At 51.9% G+C, this 18,060-nt stretch overlaps 2 protein-coding genes across 2 annotated transcripts; both read left to right on the plus strand.

Annotated features, from left to right (window-relative positions):
- The first annotated feature begins 907 nt into the window (after positions 1-907).
- Positions 908-1,878, plus strand: LOC125522738 (ethylene-responsive transcription factor ERF003-like). Its single transcript, XM_048687772.2, has 2 exons — positions 908-1,094; positions 1,193-1,878. Exons 1-2 carry the CDS (start codon positions 1,012-1,014, stop codon positions 1,608-1,610), a joined length of 501 nt encoding a protein of 166 aa, XP_048543729.1. The 5' UTR covers positions 908-1,011; the 3' UTR covers positions 1,611-1,878.
- Positions 1,879-17,487: 15,609 nt separating this feature from the next.
- On the plus strand, positions 17,488-18,060 carry LOC147958418 (uncharacterized). The gene has a single exon (XM_087532121.1). It carries the CDS (start codon positions 17,488-17,490, stop codon positions 18,058-18,060), a length of 573 nt encoding a protein of 190 aa, XP_087388247.1.

Consider the following 18,060-nt stretch of genomic DNA (forward strand, 5'->3'; position numbering starts at 1 on the left):
CCCAAATCAGACACAAATCAACGGTAACATCACAATCAATCCCGATGCCGAATAAGGCTTCGAAAACCTAAATTTAAATAAACGACCTTTCACATTTTTGAACAAATATTTCTTATTAATTGCCCGCCCAATATAGTAGGCATGCCTGATTTGATTACTATCTTTGCTAAAATGGACCATGCAATTGAAAACTTGCAATCAAACTACTCTAACATCGATAGCTAACTAGTAAAATAATTAATTGGACAAAACCACGTAACTATATCATCACAGAAAATAGTTTCACAATAAAAAATGCAATATTTTACTATGCATTCCTACAAATATTAATGGTCAAATTTGTCTATTAATAAATCCGCAAAATTTAGAACTCGTCTATTTTGAGTCAAAGAAAGTTTCAATTATACTTATTATTTTCAAATTACCAAGGCGTGGTTTTTGAATCTTGGTATCCTTAAATTTACTAGCCATAGACAAATTTGTGAAACATATAGTACTAGCAAATATGCAGCAGTTGATTTGACAAACATGACAATCATAATTCACCGAATTGATGTAGATGTTAGAAGGTACTTCCTCCGTCTCAAAATAAGTGACTCAACTTTGTACTAATTTTGTACTGTACTTATAACCTTCCTTTTGTACCATTTGCTCTGAACTAGCTGGTCGAGAATACGAGAGCAAGCTAGACGACCAAGCGAGAGCACAGCGGTGCTTCTGGGAGTTTCGACCATTTCCGTTTTGGTGTTTCTAAGTTCGACTTGATGAAGGTGGGCCAGGGATGACATACACCCAGACGGGGACCCACCGAGAGGCCGTTCAAAACAGTCCGCGAACAGAATTTCCTCCCTTCGCCCGTCTCTATTTATAGGGCCCAAAAGCTCGCACACACCACACTAATCACCATCACCATCGTCTTCTTCTCCACGCCCCGACCCCGAGACACGCGAGCGCACAGCACGGAGGCAGCTGCTCCCACTCTCACCGAGCAAGCGAAGAGCTCCTTCTCCAATGGCGCGGCCACAGCAGCGGTACCGCGGCGTGCGGCAGCGCCACTGGGGCTCCTGGGTCTCGGAGATTCGCCACCCCCTACTGTACGTCGCCGTCCTCGAAAGGCTTTGCGATTGCTCTGGACCGATCGATTTTCTCGGCGTGTTCTGAGTTCTAACCATGGCGGTTTTCTCTCTTGCAGCAAGACGAGGATCTGGCTGGGCACCTTCGAGACGGCGGAGGACGCGGCGCGCGCCTACGACGAGGCGGCGCGCATCATGTGCGGCCCGCGCGTGCGCACCAACTTCCCCGACAACGACGCCGGCGCCCCGTCCTCGTCCTTCCTCTCCCCGGCGCTGGTCGCCAAGCTCCACCGCTTCAACGTGGCGTGCGGCTCGCAGGCCGCGCAGCAGCAGCAGGACAAGGACGCCTCGGCGTCGTCCGTGGGCGTGGACCCGCGCGCGCCGCCGGCGCCGTTCGCCGGGTACACGGGCAATGCCAGCGCGGCGGCGGCCTCGGCGGCGGCCGGGTGGAGCGGCGGGTTCCTGGAGGAGCAGTACGTGGAGCAGATGATCGAGGAGCTGCTGGACTCCAACTTCTCCATGGAGATCTCCTACTAGCTCCTCCGCCTCCGCACATGCTCTGTCCCCGTGTCTCCCGCTTGCTCTGTTTCCGCTCCATTTCTCTCTCTCTGTCTGTGTGTGGGGTGGTTTGTTTTTAGATTAGCATAAGCTGTGTCGGGAAGAACTCGAGGTTAGTATGGTCATCGCCCGAGGTCTCTGACAGCTTTGTGTATACAGTAGCTTTGTTAGAGCATATTTCTTCATTCTTGCATTACTATTGATGTCTTGATGATGCCCTAATCAGCGTCCTCTGTTTCGTTCTTCATGTGAAGCTTTGTTGACACATTTTTCTTTGTTGACACATTTGTCTGGGAGTGTCGTGTGTGAAGCAGTGCTCAAGGCCCAACTATAGCTGCCTTTTGCACATGGTTAATCTTCAGGATGAATTATAGAAAAATTTAGCACACACAAGTCATCAACCACAAACTAAGCTCACCATGCTCAGCGAACAGTTTAACTTTTTAGAACGCACACTTTTGTGCCCTTTTAAGTAGTAAGTGTTTTCTTCAGGGGAATCTCCCGTTTAAGTATGACAATGGACATACATTTTTCATTTGCAAAAAGAACAAAAAACACACCATTTTCATAGTACATAAATGGTTCATGCACTTCTTCCATCCATGTTTATTAGACCCCCTCATATTTTGGGTCAAACTTCGACCATCTATATGACTAACAAAATAAAAGATACATGCTATAAAAAGTATACTGTTGAATTTGTATTCAAATATAGTTCCCACATATAGTTTTTATGACATATAGTTTATATTTTAGTATAAGTTATGGTCAAAATTAGAGGACCCAAAATACAAGGAGGCCCAATAAACCTTCCCTGATGGAGTATTGTGTATCACTAGAAGAAACAAGTTAAACAAGATTACAAGTTATTTTTTCCAACCATTCCTCTCCCAACCTTAAGAGAGGCCGTTCTTCAATAGGGGTGGTGGTGGCTGATATCAAGCCTATGTCTGAAGGTTTCTCGTCATTGTCCTTCAAACATGTTGGTCGGCATTTGAATGTTCCTGCTCATGTGCTAGCTAAATCATGTATGGACTCTTCTAGTCTTTGTGTTTTCCATTCTGTTCCGGATTGCATCCGATGAACTCCGTGTAATGTTGTTCATTAATCTATAAAGCCAGCGTTCTCTCAAAAAGAAAAAAACCCTAAGGGAGGCCATCTCAGGGTGCGCATCTCCACCACCTCTTCTCTGCTAGCTGGTCATCACCTTGTCCTCCTCTGACCTCCGGTGGCTCTGCCTATGTGGGAGTGCAGGGATGCCTCGATCTACCAGATGGACTTGTAGATTTCATAGATTTGTTTTTTAATTAGCTAGGTTGATATAGCCTGCTGCATCGACCCTTCCGGCGCGACAGTGGCAGTGCCAAATAAAGTCCACTCCAAGCGCGTGTTGTTGGTTATGGTGGTGGCAGTGGCTCCTCGTTCAAGTGAAGGGGGGATGAGGAGGACGTTGGCCCCATCGACCCAGCTACCCCCCTTGTCCGCGTGAGCGAGACCGTTGATGTCGTGGCCCAACAGAAGGGGGAGGTGGAGCCCGAGGACCCAGTCCACGCGGTGCTCGAGCTCACCGCCCTCCAAGCTCACAATGAGGCATGAATAATTTGTTTGCACTCACCAACGAGGAGGAGTAGTGGCAGCTCGTGGTTGCTGCACGTGAGTCCGACCCCTACGCCTCGATGGAGGATATTTCGGTCTGGAGGAGGAGGAGGATGACCAACGTGAAGGGCGACGAGTAGATGGCGCACGCCACCGAGTAATGTAGGTAGTCTAGGTAGCAATGTCACCCGAGTAGCGACATTGCTTATTTTAAATGTTGTTTAACGACATTTGAAGTTGCTAATTATATGTAGAGAGTATCATGCCAACCAGGCAATTTTAATGAGACGCAGAATTAAATAAAAAAAGAGGGGGTTTAGCATGATATCTACCGTATCATAATAAATGATATATTACTAAACATTTTGCATGTTAATAATTAAAGCCATCTATGATACTAATCTATAATATTATGCATTACAGAGGTAATATCATATGCATTATACTAACTATGATACTCTCTACTACAAGCAGCCTAATGCGACGGATATTGGCCCCATTACAGTTTCATTATATTCCTATTAATTTATGATAATGAAACATGTGTTTGGCATGTATGATTTGAGCTTAAATTGCCCCTGCATTTTGAAGAAAATGAAGGGTACATTACGAAGGCTCTTCGTACGCCTGCCGCGGCTTCTATATTCATATGAAGTGTTCCATATGATGATGGATGACGATTATAGATATGACGAATCTGCTAGAGTTGCTCCGACTAGCCGAAGTCCTGAAGATGCAAACAGCATTGCACGACGCAGTACATATCCCGCGTATCAGCCGAGACTTATGAACCATGATGAGCGGTACTAACAAGCTGACCTTTCGCCCCGCGAGCAGACCGAATGCAGAGTGCTACACGGCTACGAATCTGAATCTCGGCACCCCAAGTACGCAGCAGGTGGGAGCACCCGCACTTATGGCCTGACCTGCGTGCGGAGCAGAGCACAGGGACGACACGCGCTGGGTACGTACTCCCTCGCTGCCCGGCACTGAACAAGCCGGATTCGCTCCCTCGCTGCGCCATTGGCAGGCAGGGGCCAATCCGTGGATCAGAAAATCCCGGTCGATTCAGGTAGGTGCCGGGGTAATTGCCGGGCCTCTGCGCCCGCGCCCGTGCATCACCGATGACATTGGCGCTGACGGCGGCCGAGCAGCCGAGGGAGCACTACCGGCCGTCGGCATAGGCCTGAGTCCCGTCGGGCCTATAGGGCCGTCGGCAACATATGCGTCGGCACAGCCAGAAAGGCCGTCGGCATAGAAAGACCGTCGGCATATATGATACGCTGACGGGGGCCGTACATCTATGCCGACGGCCCTGGCCGTCGGCAACTACCACGCCTAACGGTGGCCGCCGTCAAGTCTGCCCAACGAACGGTCGCCACGTGGCACCACTATGCCGACGGCCTAGCCGTCGGCTTAGTCAAAAACTATGCCGACGGCCCGACCGTCGGCATAGGTGTGCCACGTGGCGACCAGCCGCTGCTCTAGGACCAGGGCTATGCCGACGGCCTGGTCGTCGGCATAAGTTGTAACTAAGCCGACGGCCAGGCCGTCGGCATAGTCCTTCATACAGAGCTCCCAGTAGCTGACACGTGGGCGCCTATGCCGACGGCCTTGCCGTCGGCACAGTTTTTGAACTATGCCGACGGCTAGGCCGTCGGCATAGGCGCCCACGTGTCAGCTACTGGGAGCTCACGCTAGCCCTATGCCGACGGCCTAGCCGTCGGCATAGTTTGCTTTTGCTTTTTTTGCTTTTTTCTGTTTGTTTTTAGATCAATTCAATTCAAATAGCAGCACATATCAGCAGATATATATGATGGGATAGACATATAAAACACAACGGGATATCATCCGGCACCATCACAACAATACATGCATAAGCATCATCACACACAAGTCTCTAAATGAACATCATCACAACCAACATAAGCATAAGCATATAGAGAAGCACACAAGTCATCTAAATGATCATCACCACACACAAGTCATCTCAAGCATCATCACCACACAAGGATCATCGAGCACCACGGAGGTCGTCACCGCCAAGACCGCCGAAGCCCAGGTCGTCACTGCTAGCGGCAGCGCTATCGCCAAGACCGCCTCCTCCTCCGCCTCCGTGGATTGGAGTGGTCGGGCTCCGTGTCTCCAGAGTGCTGCGAAGACCACCGCCAATGGTAGATCCACCTGTTCCCTGCATGTTGAAAAGACATATGCATGGGATCTATGATTGTGTTGAAAGGCATGACATGCTTTGGGTGAATAGATTGGGGATGAACTAACCGGCGAGGGGCCAGCGTTCTGTGACACAAACTCCTCAAAACTCATCAGCACTGGTTGTGCTGGAGGGCATTGTGCAGTAGGGAACTGAGGACACCTGCCGGCCGCCATATCCTGAAAAGCCTGCTGCATCTGGCTATCCCTCTGCACTTGGTGTTCATAAAGCCTCTGATGCCACGCCATGGTCTCCTGGCGTGTGTACTCCATGTAGGCCTACGGTATGACATGATGGAACTCATAAAACTACTAAATGCGGAAAATGAAGTGAGAAATGAAGATAAGAGGGAAAATACTTACAGATTGTTGCTCCTGAAAGAGGTACTGTGTACTAGTCACTGGCTGGCTCGTGCGCTGGCTCAGGCTCGGGTCGATCCGACGAAGCTGTGTGTAGGAGATACTAGGAGTGATCACAGTATCGAGAACCGCCTCCCGATCGTGCTCCTTGGGCCCCATCCTCACCACCGCCATGTCGTCCAGAGGCGCCGCAATGGGGTCAGGTGTGTCAGGATGTAACTCCAGATACGCTTCGGAGTAGGCCTTCTTCCTCTCTGCGGTCTTCTTGCCGTAGTACTTGGGCTCGCCAGGCTTGGGGTCCTTCCGCGTATGGGCGATCTCCCACGCCTGCATGTGTGAGAGCGGCCGCTTCAGTTTCTCCTCCTGCACCATCAAACAGAGGTTAGTCATACATAAGAAAGTGATGGTAAATAGAAGAAGAAGAATGTTTAATGGGGTTAGTCATACATTAACTGCCTTGTGGAGATAGTGGTTTCGGTTTCCCTGAGCATGTACTCCCTCCGTCCCTCGGTTAGCCTTATTTTTGGTTCTCATAGCCGCCCAGGCTCCAGCCTCATCACACCAAAGATCCACCAGTGCCGCCCAGGACTCGTCTTTTCCATAACACCAATTTGGACACACCTACATAATAAAAGCATAATGGCATGTAGGTGTGTCCAAATTGGTGTTATGGAAGCATAAAGCATAAAGCATAATGTACCACAAGGTAATGAAAGCATAATGAAAGCATAATATATGAAAGCATAATGAAAAATCTTTTATACTTACCGCCAAGAACTCGGGCCTCTCCAAGATAATGCCCATCCTCCGCGCTTCTTCCTTGGTCATCTTCACACCAAGATAGTCGTGGTAGTATGTGGAGATGGCCACATAGCGCACCTCGTACTGCATCTGGCGGGCCTTCTTCTTGCATTGGCGCAGCACAATCTGGTCCGCTCTAGCCCTGTGCTCCGGAAGAACTCGATAGAATTTCTACAATCATGCATGAAACAAGAATGGGAGAAGCCATGAGTTAAATCATTCATGAAACTAGAATGGACTTGTGCTTCTGAAGAGAACTCACCCAGAAAGTAGTGATCACGGCCTTGGCATGGGTCTCATGGTCCGCGTGACGGGCCGCTTCCCAGTGGTCCCAGCTCGTGGCCAAAACCCGACGGTCCGGCTGCCTGACTGGATCAGGACAGTACAACCCCGGCCAATATAACTTCAGCAAGACGGTGATGAGGCCGTTGGGAATACAGACCCCTTTAGAATATATCCAGTTGCTGCAAAAGAATGAACTATTAGCATGTCACAAGAAAAATAAATAACAACCGAAATAAGCATGTGACAAGCAACATAATGAACCACTTACTCTTTTCCCGTGGGCTCAATGAGCCACTTCTGCTCCTCAGTAGCAGGAACCTGCTTTGGTAGCTTTGCGTTGCCACGCAGCCACCCCTTCGTGTCAACCCCCTTCCCGTCACCACCATCATCCCCGCCACCACCCTCCTCCTCGCCTGCCTCCCCCTCCCCAACCTCCTCCCCAACCTCCTCCTCCTCCTCCTCGCCTGCCTCCTCCTCCACCTCCTCCTCCTCCTCCTCCTCGCCTACCTCACTAGAGGAGGGTACCTCACTAGAGGAGGGCCTCGAAGACAACACCCCTAAGTCGGTGAGGGTGCGCTCTTTCTGGCCGCGACCCCCTGTAGTGGCTCTCCCCCCAGCACCTCGTCCTCTAGAGGCTCTCCCCCCACCCCTCCTCCTCTAGGGGCACCTCTCCCTTGACCTCCCTGTGAGGAGTCATCGTCAAGTAGCCGAGGGGGAGGATTACGTGCTCGACCACTCCGACTAGGCAGGCCGACGACCTTGCGTAGGAAACCCACGCCGTCGGCCTTCCCCTTGCCCATGTTCCACGAACCTGCATTGAAAAGAGAAAAAGCAATTAGTAAATTAATGAAATGAAGGAAAAGGCATGATAATAAACACATTAATAAAAATGCATAAAAAGACATATTCCTAAACTATAGAAAAAAATACTTGAAACGTACATCTGCTAGAACCCATATGAATCATCACTGTTGTAACCTCTTTCTCGGTCCGTCTCATCATCACTATCAATCATATCATCTTCGTTGTCCGACGGAGGTGGAGGCTCTTCCTCGTCGTCAGCGTCTTCATTTAACTTTTCTAGCATAAGTATGTCATTTTCATTGACAATGGTCTCACCATCATTCCGTGCATCGTCGACGTTTGGGTCCACATCATCATCACCCAATGGTCTAGCGTCATCGTTTCTAACCACATCATCATCATCATCATCATCATCATCATCATCATCATCATCATCAGGTTGCTCTTGATAGAACACTCCCTCGTATGTCATGGGGTTAATGTTGTAGTAATCGTCTTCATTCGGGTCTGGTAGCTTACCATGTGGCGACACCTTGAACACAACTTCCCAACCCTTTAGATACACTTTCTGGCATGGGTAAGGCAGATAATATACTTGTGTAGCTTGGGTAGCCGCAATGAAGAGATCGGCTCCGGCATAGACGGTTGATGGTTTAACTTCGACCAAACCAATGGAAGGCATATGTTTTACCCCCTCCCGCGGATCGAACCATCGGCATTTGAACACAGGCAGACTTAGGGTCTCACGCCCCTGGTGGAATTTAACCTCGTATATATTTTGTACCCTTCCGTAGTAGTCTACTGAATTTTGACCGGGGGTGTACACTCTAGTATTTATAGTTTTGGGATCGGGGCGGCTGTTTTGGTGCTCCACTGTATGGAAGCGGTACCCATTCACATCATACTTTTTACATGTCATGACGGCAGGGTCAAAACCCATGGAAACCCACTCAATTCATCATCCATAGATATGTTCAGATCTTTTCCCTACAAGTATAATGGAAATTGTTGCGTGCATTAGTTCGGTTAACTAATAAATGTTGAAGTAGGTATTTAATAGGGGAGTGTGGAAAATTACTTTGTCCATGAACCAAGCAACAAAATTTTTACGTCCAGGGTTTTCATGACGGAGAAGAGTAAGTGCCTCCGCCTCAGTAGGAGGATTCACTCCCGTCCATTCCTCTTGAACGAAATCACTAAAAAAAGATAAGCGGTGTTAGACCGGGACTAAGTGAACATGAAACATGATGATGTGGATGACATAAAGGAATGGTGTAGTGGTATTACCTCATCCACACTTCCTCAATTTCCTTGATGTTGTGCAAGATATAGAACATGAGGTCCTCCCACTCTTGTCGTGGCATGTTATAAGATTTCGAGGCCCCAGCCCTCCCACCTTGCGCGTTGAATAGATCGAGTCTGGGTTGATACTTGGGCTCTTCTATATTGTATCGAGGCACCTTGTTATGCAGATGGGGAACGTGGTCTGGATAGTATGATGTCCTGAGGTCTGACACCTCCTCTAGGATAACTGCCTCAGCTATGGAAGCTTCAATCTTAGCTTTGTTTCCACATTTCCGTCGGAGATGCTTGTTCTGCCTCTCAGGGCCGTACTGCCAGCGATTTTGCACAGGGCCCCCCAACAATACCTCGTTCGCGAGGTGCAGAATGAGATGTGTCATCGGAGTAAAGAAGCCTGGCGGAAAGATCTTCTCTAGCTTGACTATCAACTCCGGTGCCTTCTTATGCAATTTTTCAATCACCTCTTTACTTACTTCTTTAGCACAGAGCGTGCGGAAGAAATGGCTAAGCTCGGCAAGCACTCGCCAGACATGCTCGGGGACATAGCCTCGAACCATCACCGGCATTATCCGCTCAATCCATACATGGTAGTCATGACTCTTCAGGCCGGTCACTTTGCCCGTTGAAAGATTGACTCCCTTACTTATATTCGATGCATAACCATCGGTGAACTTCAAAATTTGTTTCAGCCAGATAAGTACTTCTTTTTTTTTCTGGCGGTTTAAGGACAAAGTCAGCATCTGGCTTGAACCAGTTTTTTCGACCGCCTGTGGGAGGCTTCATGTTCAGGCGTGGTCTATCACAAATTCTCTGTTGATCGGCTCTAGCTTTTACATTATCCTTCGTCTTATCAGGAATGTTGAGGATCGTGTGGAAAAGGGACTCTGCCACATTCTTTTCGGTGTGCATCACATCAATATTGTAAGGAAGTTTGAGGTCCTTGAAATAGGGAAGCTGCGAGAAGGGGGTAATGTGCGTCCAGTTGTGCGTCTCACCATATCCCTCGAAGCCTTTGGCTTTGGCTTTGGCTTTGCCTTTGACTTTAGGCTTGAGAGCTTTTAGCTGAGCAAGAACATCTGCCCCCAAAAATGTTGGAATCTCGGTTACTTCATGAACAACCCGGCCTTTCGTGAAGTTCTTCTTGTCTTCCCTGTCTGGATGGTCTGGAGGGAGGAACTGTCGATGCAGGTCAAAGGCTACATACTTGCCACCCTTACTCAGCCAAATCATTCGCAGAGCCTGCATGCACACTGGGCATGGCATCTTACCACTTGTACACCATCTGCAGAATAGAGCATAGCCGGGAAAGTCATGCATGCAATAGTGCAACCAAACTTTCATCAAGAAATTTCTCTGCAGATTCCGGTCGTATGTCAACCTCGGAAAGTACCAAGAATGGTGCAAAGCATCCACAAGCGGCTGCATAAACACACCCAATTGCTTCCCCGGGTAGTCAGGCCCCGGAATGATGAGCGACAAGAACATGGTCTTCCGTTGCATTAGGGCACCGGGAGGAAGATTGAGCGGAATTACAAACACAGGCCAGTAGCTGTATGGATTGGACGACATACCATACGGATTCAACCCATCACCTGATATGGCTATTCTGACATTCCCAGCCTTGGCTGCTTCCTTGGGGTATTCTTCATCGAATGACTTCCATGCTTCCCCTCCCGATGGATGTATGATTTTTTTTGGATTGTACCTTATACCTTCCTTGTGCCACTTCATCATTTTGGCAGACTCCTTCGTGATGAAAAGGCGCTGCAGTCTTTTTATAAAATCAAGATACCGAAGAACCTTAACGGGGATGGTTAGCTGCTTTTTCTCACCATCCTCACCGACAACCTCAATGTACCGAGACGAACCGCACTTCCTACAGTACTTGTCATCCGCATACTCGTGCCTAAACAAAAGGCAATTCTTCGGGCAAACATCTATTTTCTCATAATCCATAGAGAGTGCCTTCATGATTTTCTTTGTATCGTACATGCTTTTCGGCAGTTCATGACCCTCAGGGAGGCTGTTAGCCCATACTCCCAGGAATGCTTCGAAGCATTTCTGGCTACAGCCGTACTCAGCCTTGACTGCAATCAGTTGCGAGATGGCATCCAGCTGAGATATTTTCGCACCCGCATAAAGAGGTTTCTTCAACGAGGCCAAGACCTCCAAGAAGGCCTTTGCGGTTGCCTCCGGCTCCTCCGGTTCATTCTCTGAAGGTGTCGCATTTGTCGTTTCTGCAACAATGACATCATCTAGCATGTCCCTGACCCCGTCGTCCTCATATCCATCGATGCGTTGTCGCATCACCTCCTCTCTACCATGGTCCTGCTCGGCTATGTTTATCGGCGGCATGTCAAAGTTTGGCATATATCCGTACGTGCGAAGGTGCTCACTCATGTCCGTCTGATTTCTACGGTGACGTCTGGCACATCTCGCACAGGGGCATGGTGGGATAATTCTCATTGGACGACGGAATATCTCCTTCAAATACACATCGGTTTTCGCGATCCACTCTGATGTTACTCAATTCCGACGGATAAAACCACTGTACATCCACTAATTATCTGCCATCCTCTGCTTTTTTGCAACCCACACAACATAATTAAGGATTCACTTAAATTAATGGCATCAAATTTTCAGTTTCTACCGCGTTTAATCCACCTACATCTCTAATAGGTAAAGATGGGTCCTAATCCCACCCGAGGATGTGTAGATTGAGTATGTTCTCCATTCTACCCCGTTCCGAGACAAAATTTCGGCAGCACCTCCCCGCTGTTCTCCAGATACACGTCTCGGCAAATAGCCGAGAGAATGTGCTCCGGAGAACAATGGGGAGCCGCCGCCGAAATCCTGTCTCGGAACGGGGTAGAACATGGAGAACATACCCAATCTACACATCCTCGGGCTGTCCGTGGAAAACGCTGGACAATCCGAAAGAGCTGCGGTGATAAATATGCAATTGAATGCATATTTATCCATGCAACCCTTTCGGATGGGAGACCTAGGTTACGCGACTTGATGTGAAAATTTAATCTAGTGACATGGAGGAGATGGACTTGTAGCTCACCCTCGGCTGTAGAGGAAGTAGTCGAACAGTAGAGGGATGCTCAGGGAGACAACGCGTCGTACAACGGTCACTCCAATGAAATGCGACACCACAAAGCCTGCAAAATCCATCGCTACAAAAAATTTAGAACATCACAACTCATAGAGCACGTTTAAAACATTTAAACATGCATTCATTTATTTTTGCATCATGTAAGCAAAATACACTATAATCATCATCATCTATTCGTCAGATATTCATCATCATCATCTATTCGTCATCATCATTGATTCATCTCATCGAACCAATTTTTTTGCAGGATATGCAATATATAGCATCTCATCGAACCACATATATAGCATCTCATCTATCCATCTATATATCATGATGTAATCTCCACTCATCTATCCATCTATATATCAACAACAATTTTATTTCTCAACTAACCCATCAACAGCATTTTTATATCTTATAATCCATCTATCTAACTATTTATATACCTAACTAATATATCCATCTAAACCCTAAACTAACTAAACCCTAAACTAACTAACTAATCTATAGCAGCAAGCAGCAACCAGCGGCAGTAGCAAGCACAGCAAGCGGCAGCGACGGCAACAAGCAGCAAGCAGCAGCGCAAGCAGCAAGCGGGGGCCTCACCGACGAGGCAGAGGCAGGGCGGAGCGGCGATGGGGCGGAGAAGGGCGGCGACGAGCGGGGCAGTGGCGTCGGGGACGGGGCGACCGAGGACGGGGACCGGCCGGCCCGGCGGCGACAACGGATTTGGGGCGGTGCGGCGGCGGTAGGGGAGGGGATGGGGGCGGCGCGACAGCGGTAGGGGAGGGGGATGGGGCGGCGCGACGGCGGTAGGGGAGGGGGATGGGGGCGGCGGTGGTGATGGGGCGGGGGCGGGGCGGCGCGACGGCGGTAGGGGAGGGGATGGCGGGTGGCGGCGGTGTTGGGGCGGGGGCGGGGCGGCGCCGGAGTTGGGGGAGGGGATAGGGGTGGCGGCGCGGCGAGGCTTGGGTGGAGGGGGCGGACGGCGGCAGGGAGGGTGGGCGGTGCAGCGGGTCGGCATCCAGCGGCGGCGATGCGGTTGGGAGGCGCGGGGGGTCGGGGGGAGAGGAGGAGAACGAGTGGATGGGGCGCCAGGGGGATGGATAAGGTGAGTATATGCCGACGGCTTAGCTGTCGGCATATCTCTGTATGCCACGTGTACGGCTATGCCGACGGCCAAGCCGTCGGCATAGGTATATTCTTTTTTTCATTATTTTAAGGTGCATTTTTCCTAACACATAAATATTAAACATGTTTATTGGTTCTCACAAAAAATTTGACTGCATTCTGCCCGTCGGAATAGATAGTTTTCGGCCCAACGTGGCTGTTTCCTTCCTCCGTCACACGGCGGCAGCGATGACCGTGAGGGGTGCACACCCCGGAGCCGCCTCTTCGGACATGCCACCACACCACCCCGCATGTATGAGGGCCCGGTGCGACGCTCCGGTGGCATTGCTACCCCCCCAGTGCCCCCGTCCCGCCTAACCCTATAGCGTTTGACCACGGGATCTACCCCTTTGACTTTGCACGGACGGGCTTTGACCAGTGGACCTCCCCACCCGGTTGTGTTAGGTCAGCCCATAGGAACACTTTGGAGCAACATCCGGGCCAGACCCACAGCAAGATCCCCTCCGTGTAGACCCCACGCGTCCGTTTCCCCCCTCCAGGTGCCGGCGGCAGCGCCGTCCGTGAGGGGGGCACACCCCGGACACGCGTGCCGGGCGTTTGCAACCGCGACAACACTTCCAGACTTGTGAGAGGCTGCCGGCACAAGATTCGGCGGCATGCTAGCCCCCGGAGGCCGCCGGCCACAGCCGTAGACGCGCGAAGGGCAATCCGCGTAGAGGGAATTTTTCGGATACTTCTCCATCACCAAAAATTATGAAAAAATACCATCGTTCCTATAGCACATGTGCCCACGTCGTGCAAAAAAACTCATGATTTTATCGCGCTCCGAGTATTTAGTAATATTGACGCCGCATCGTTACCGTAGAACGTCTACTACCGTGTCATCGCCGTCCGTGAGGGGGGCCACGCACCGGAGACGCGTCCCGCCTCTTCGGACATGCCACCACACCACCCCGCATGTATGAGGGCCCGGTGCAACGCTCCGGTGGCATTGCTACCCCCCCAGTGCCCCCCTCCCGCCTAACCCTATAGCATTTGACCACGGGATCTACCCCTTTGACTTTGCATGGACGGGCTTTGACCAGTGGACCTCCCCACCCGGTTGTGTTAGGTCAGCCCATAGGAACACTTTGGAGCAACATCCGGGCCAGACCCACAGCAAGATCCCCTCCGTGTAGACCCCACGCGTCCGTTTCCCCCCTCCAGGTGCCGGCGGCAGCGCCGTCCGTGAGGGGGGCACACCCCGGACACGCGTGCCGGGCGTTTGCAACCGCGACAACACTTCCAGACTTGTGAGAGGCTGCCGGCGCAAGATTTGGCGGCATGCTAGCCCCCGGAGGCCGCCGGCCACAGCCGTAGACGCGCGAAGGGCAATCCGCGTAGAGGGAATTTTTCGGACACTTCTCCATCACCAAAAATTATGAAAAAATACCATCGTTCCTATAGCACATGTGCCCACGTCGTGCAAAAAAACTCATGATTTTATCACGCTCCGAGTATTTAGTAATATTGACGCCGCATCGTTACCGAAGAACGTCTACTACCGTGTCATCGCCGTCCGTGAGGGGGGCCACGCACCGGAGACGCGTCCCGCCTCTTCGGACATGCCACCACACCACCCCGCATGTATGAGGGCCCGGTGCGACGCTCCGGTGGCATTGCTACCCCCCACTGCCCCCGTCCCGCCTAACCCTGTAGCGTTTGACCACGGGATCTACCCCTTTGACTTTGCACGGACGGGCTTTGACCAGTGGACCTCCCCACCCGGTTGTGTTAGGTCAGCCCATAGGAACTCTTTGGAGCAACATCCGGGCCAGACCCACAGCAAGATCCCCTCCGTGTAGACCCCACGCGTCCGTTTTCCCCCTCCAGGTGCCGGCGGCGGCGCCGTCCGTGAGGGGGGCACACCCCGGACACGCGTGCCGGGCGTTTGCAACCGCCACAACACTTCCAGACTTGTGAGAGGCCGCCGGCGCAAGATTTGGCGGCATGCTAGCCCCCGGAGGCCGCCGGCCACAGCCGTAGACGCGCGAAGGGCAATCCGCGTAGAGGGAATTTTTCGGATACTTCTCCATCACCAAAAATTATGAAAAAATACCATCGTTCCTATAACACATGTGCCCACGTCGTGCAAAAAAACTCATGATTTTATCATGCTCCGAGTATTTAGTAATATTGACGCCGCATCGTTACCGCAGAACGTCTACTACCGTGTAATCGCCGTCCGTGAGGGGGGCCACGCACCGGAGACGCGTCCCGCCTCTTCGGACATGCCACCACACCACCCCGCATGTATGAGGGCCCGGTGCGATGCTCCGGTGGCATTGCTCCCCCTTAGTGCCCCCATCCCGCCTAACCCTGTTTGACCACGGGATCTACCCCTTTGACTTTGCACGGACGGGCTTTGACCAGTGGACCTCCCCACCCGGTTATGTTAGGTCAGCCCATAGGAACACTTTGGAGCAACATCTGGGCCAGACCCACAGCAAGATCCCCTCCGTGTAGACCCCACGCGTCCGTTTTCCCCCTCCAGGTGCCGGCGGCGGCGCCGTCCGTGAGGGGGGGCACACCCCGGAGCCCAAGACGGGCATCTACGCATGCATGAACACTTTCACATATGCATCGGGACCTGTGCGATGTTTCGGTGACATAGCTACACCCCGAATGCCCCCACCAACCAGAATTCCTTCCGTGTCGACCGTTTCCCCCCTCCGTGACACGGCGATAGCGACGTTCGTAATGTGGGGCAATCGATATACCATCGGGTATGTTTTTTTTAGATAAGGCATAATTATCTTATGCAAAAGCAAAAACTAAAATAAAGTAAAAATAACAAAACAAAGTAAAAATAAAAAATAAAATAAAATACACGTATGCCGACGGCAAGGCCGTCGGCATATCTGTGCACACACGCAGATTGTCCCACGGACCGTGACGTGGCGTGGCACACAGATCGATGACGTGGCGAAGGGGCCTATGCCGACGGCTATGCCGTAGGCATATCTCTCCCACAGATAAAATAAAAAATTAAGTAAAGTAAACATATGCCGACGGCAAGGCCGTCGGCATATCTATGCACACACGGATCGATGACGTGGTGTGCCACACGGATCGTTGACGTGGCAGAGGGGCCTATGCCGACGGCTGTGCCGTAGGCATACCTCTGCCACAGATATGCCGACGGCCGCCGTTACCTCCCGTCGGCATAGGATAAACGCCGTCAAGTGGTCAGCACTGACCGGGGAGGTGGGCCCGGGATATGCCGACGGCCTGTCCTATGCCGACGGGCCCCGTAGGCGTATCTTTGGCGGTCCCGACGGCCTCGTCTATGCCGACGGCCCCGTCGGCATAGATTGATGTATGCCGACGACTTTTCTACGCCTACGGCCCATCCTCGGCCGTCGGCATAGGTGCGGCGATGCCGACGGGGGCCGTCGGCATAGATTGATGTATGCCGACGACTTTTCTACGCCTACGGCCCATCCTCGGCCGTCGGCATAGGTGCGGCGATGCCGACGGGGGCCGTCGGCATAGATTCGGCCGTCGGCAAACGCAGTTTTTCTGGTAGTGGAGAACCAGTCTGGGTCTTCCTTGGGTGTATACAGTCTTCTCGTGCTCGTGGTGTCATGTGGCAGGCACAGGCATGCGCCCGCCCTGGTCTGGAGAGCCGGAGAAGAGTATGTCGAGGGGAAGGGAACGGGGGCGGAGAGGCGAGCTCAGTCGCGTCAGCGGCTGCGTTTCTTCACCCTCGTGCTGTGCGGCAGCTGGGACATGGACATGGAGGTCGGACGTCGCGCGCCCGTTCAGAAATCAGAACATCGTGTTGAAATCTCTGTGTTTGGTGGGGTTGAAATAACAAAAGCCTTTCGCAAAAAAGAAAAAAAAACGAAGCAACAAAAGCCCATACGTTAGAGCAACTCCAACGAGCCGACCTAAACGGACGGCGTTTTTATCCGCTTTTTATCCGTTTGGGTCGGCCTCCCGCCCGCCGTCCGCCCTCTTTTAGTTTTGGGTCGGCAGTGCGCCCAACGGGCCGACCCATTTCATGACCGTGCGTGTTTTAGATCACGACGTCGCCCTGATTTTGACGCACCAGCGCGCGGGAAAGGTTCGCGCGCGTGGGGGAAAGCAGCCTAGCGCGCGCTGGTTTTGGCGCTCCAGCGCGCGGGAAAGGTTCGCGAGCGCCGCAGCCGGCGCTCGTTATAAAGAAGGCGCTTCCTCCACACTCTGTCCGCCGCCCACTCTCGCCGCCTCTGCGCCACCATGTCGATTCGTCGCCTGGGCGCTTCAGATTTTCGCGGAGTCCGCGAGCGCCGCTCCGGCGCCTTCTCCTCGGAGATCTGGTTTCGCGAGAAACGTCTCATCCTCGGCACCTTCGACATCGCAGAGAAGGCGGCCCGCGCGGCGGCGTGGCGCCTCCTGAGGCCTCGTCGGGATATGAATTTTCCCAGCGTGTCGAGCCAGCGGGCGCAGGATCTGGCGCCTCTCCCGCGGCTTTTCACCGACGAGGATTGTCGTGTCCACCGGAGGCGGCAGCGTATCCTCGCCATCGCGGAGAAGGGCGTGGAAGCCTTGGTGGTGTGGCGCGGAGGCTTCCCGCAGAACATCGTCGATGAGCGCCAGTTCTACAAGCAAAGGAGGTTGGAGAGGGACGCGAGGAGGAGGGAGCGAGCCGCCTATCGGGAGGACAAGCGTTCGCGGAAGCAGGCAGCTCAATTGAAACTGAAGTTACGAGAAACGACGGGTTGGGACTTTGAAGACGAGGCGTATGCTGACGCCTACATTCAGACGTCGGAGGGGGACATTACCGAGTCAGAGTCAGAAAGCGACGAATAG

The sequence above is a fragment of the Triticum urartu genome, chromosome 7A (assembly GCF_056163025.1).
Source record: "Triticum urartu cultivar PI428250 chromosome 7A, HENAU_Tu73, whole genome shotgun sequence".
Taxonomy (NCBI): domain Eukaryota; kingdom Viridiplantae; phylum Streptophyta; class Magnoliopsida; order Poales; family Poaceae; genus Triticum; species Triticum urartu.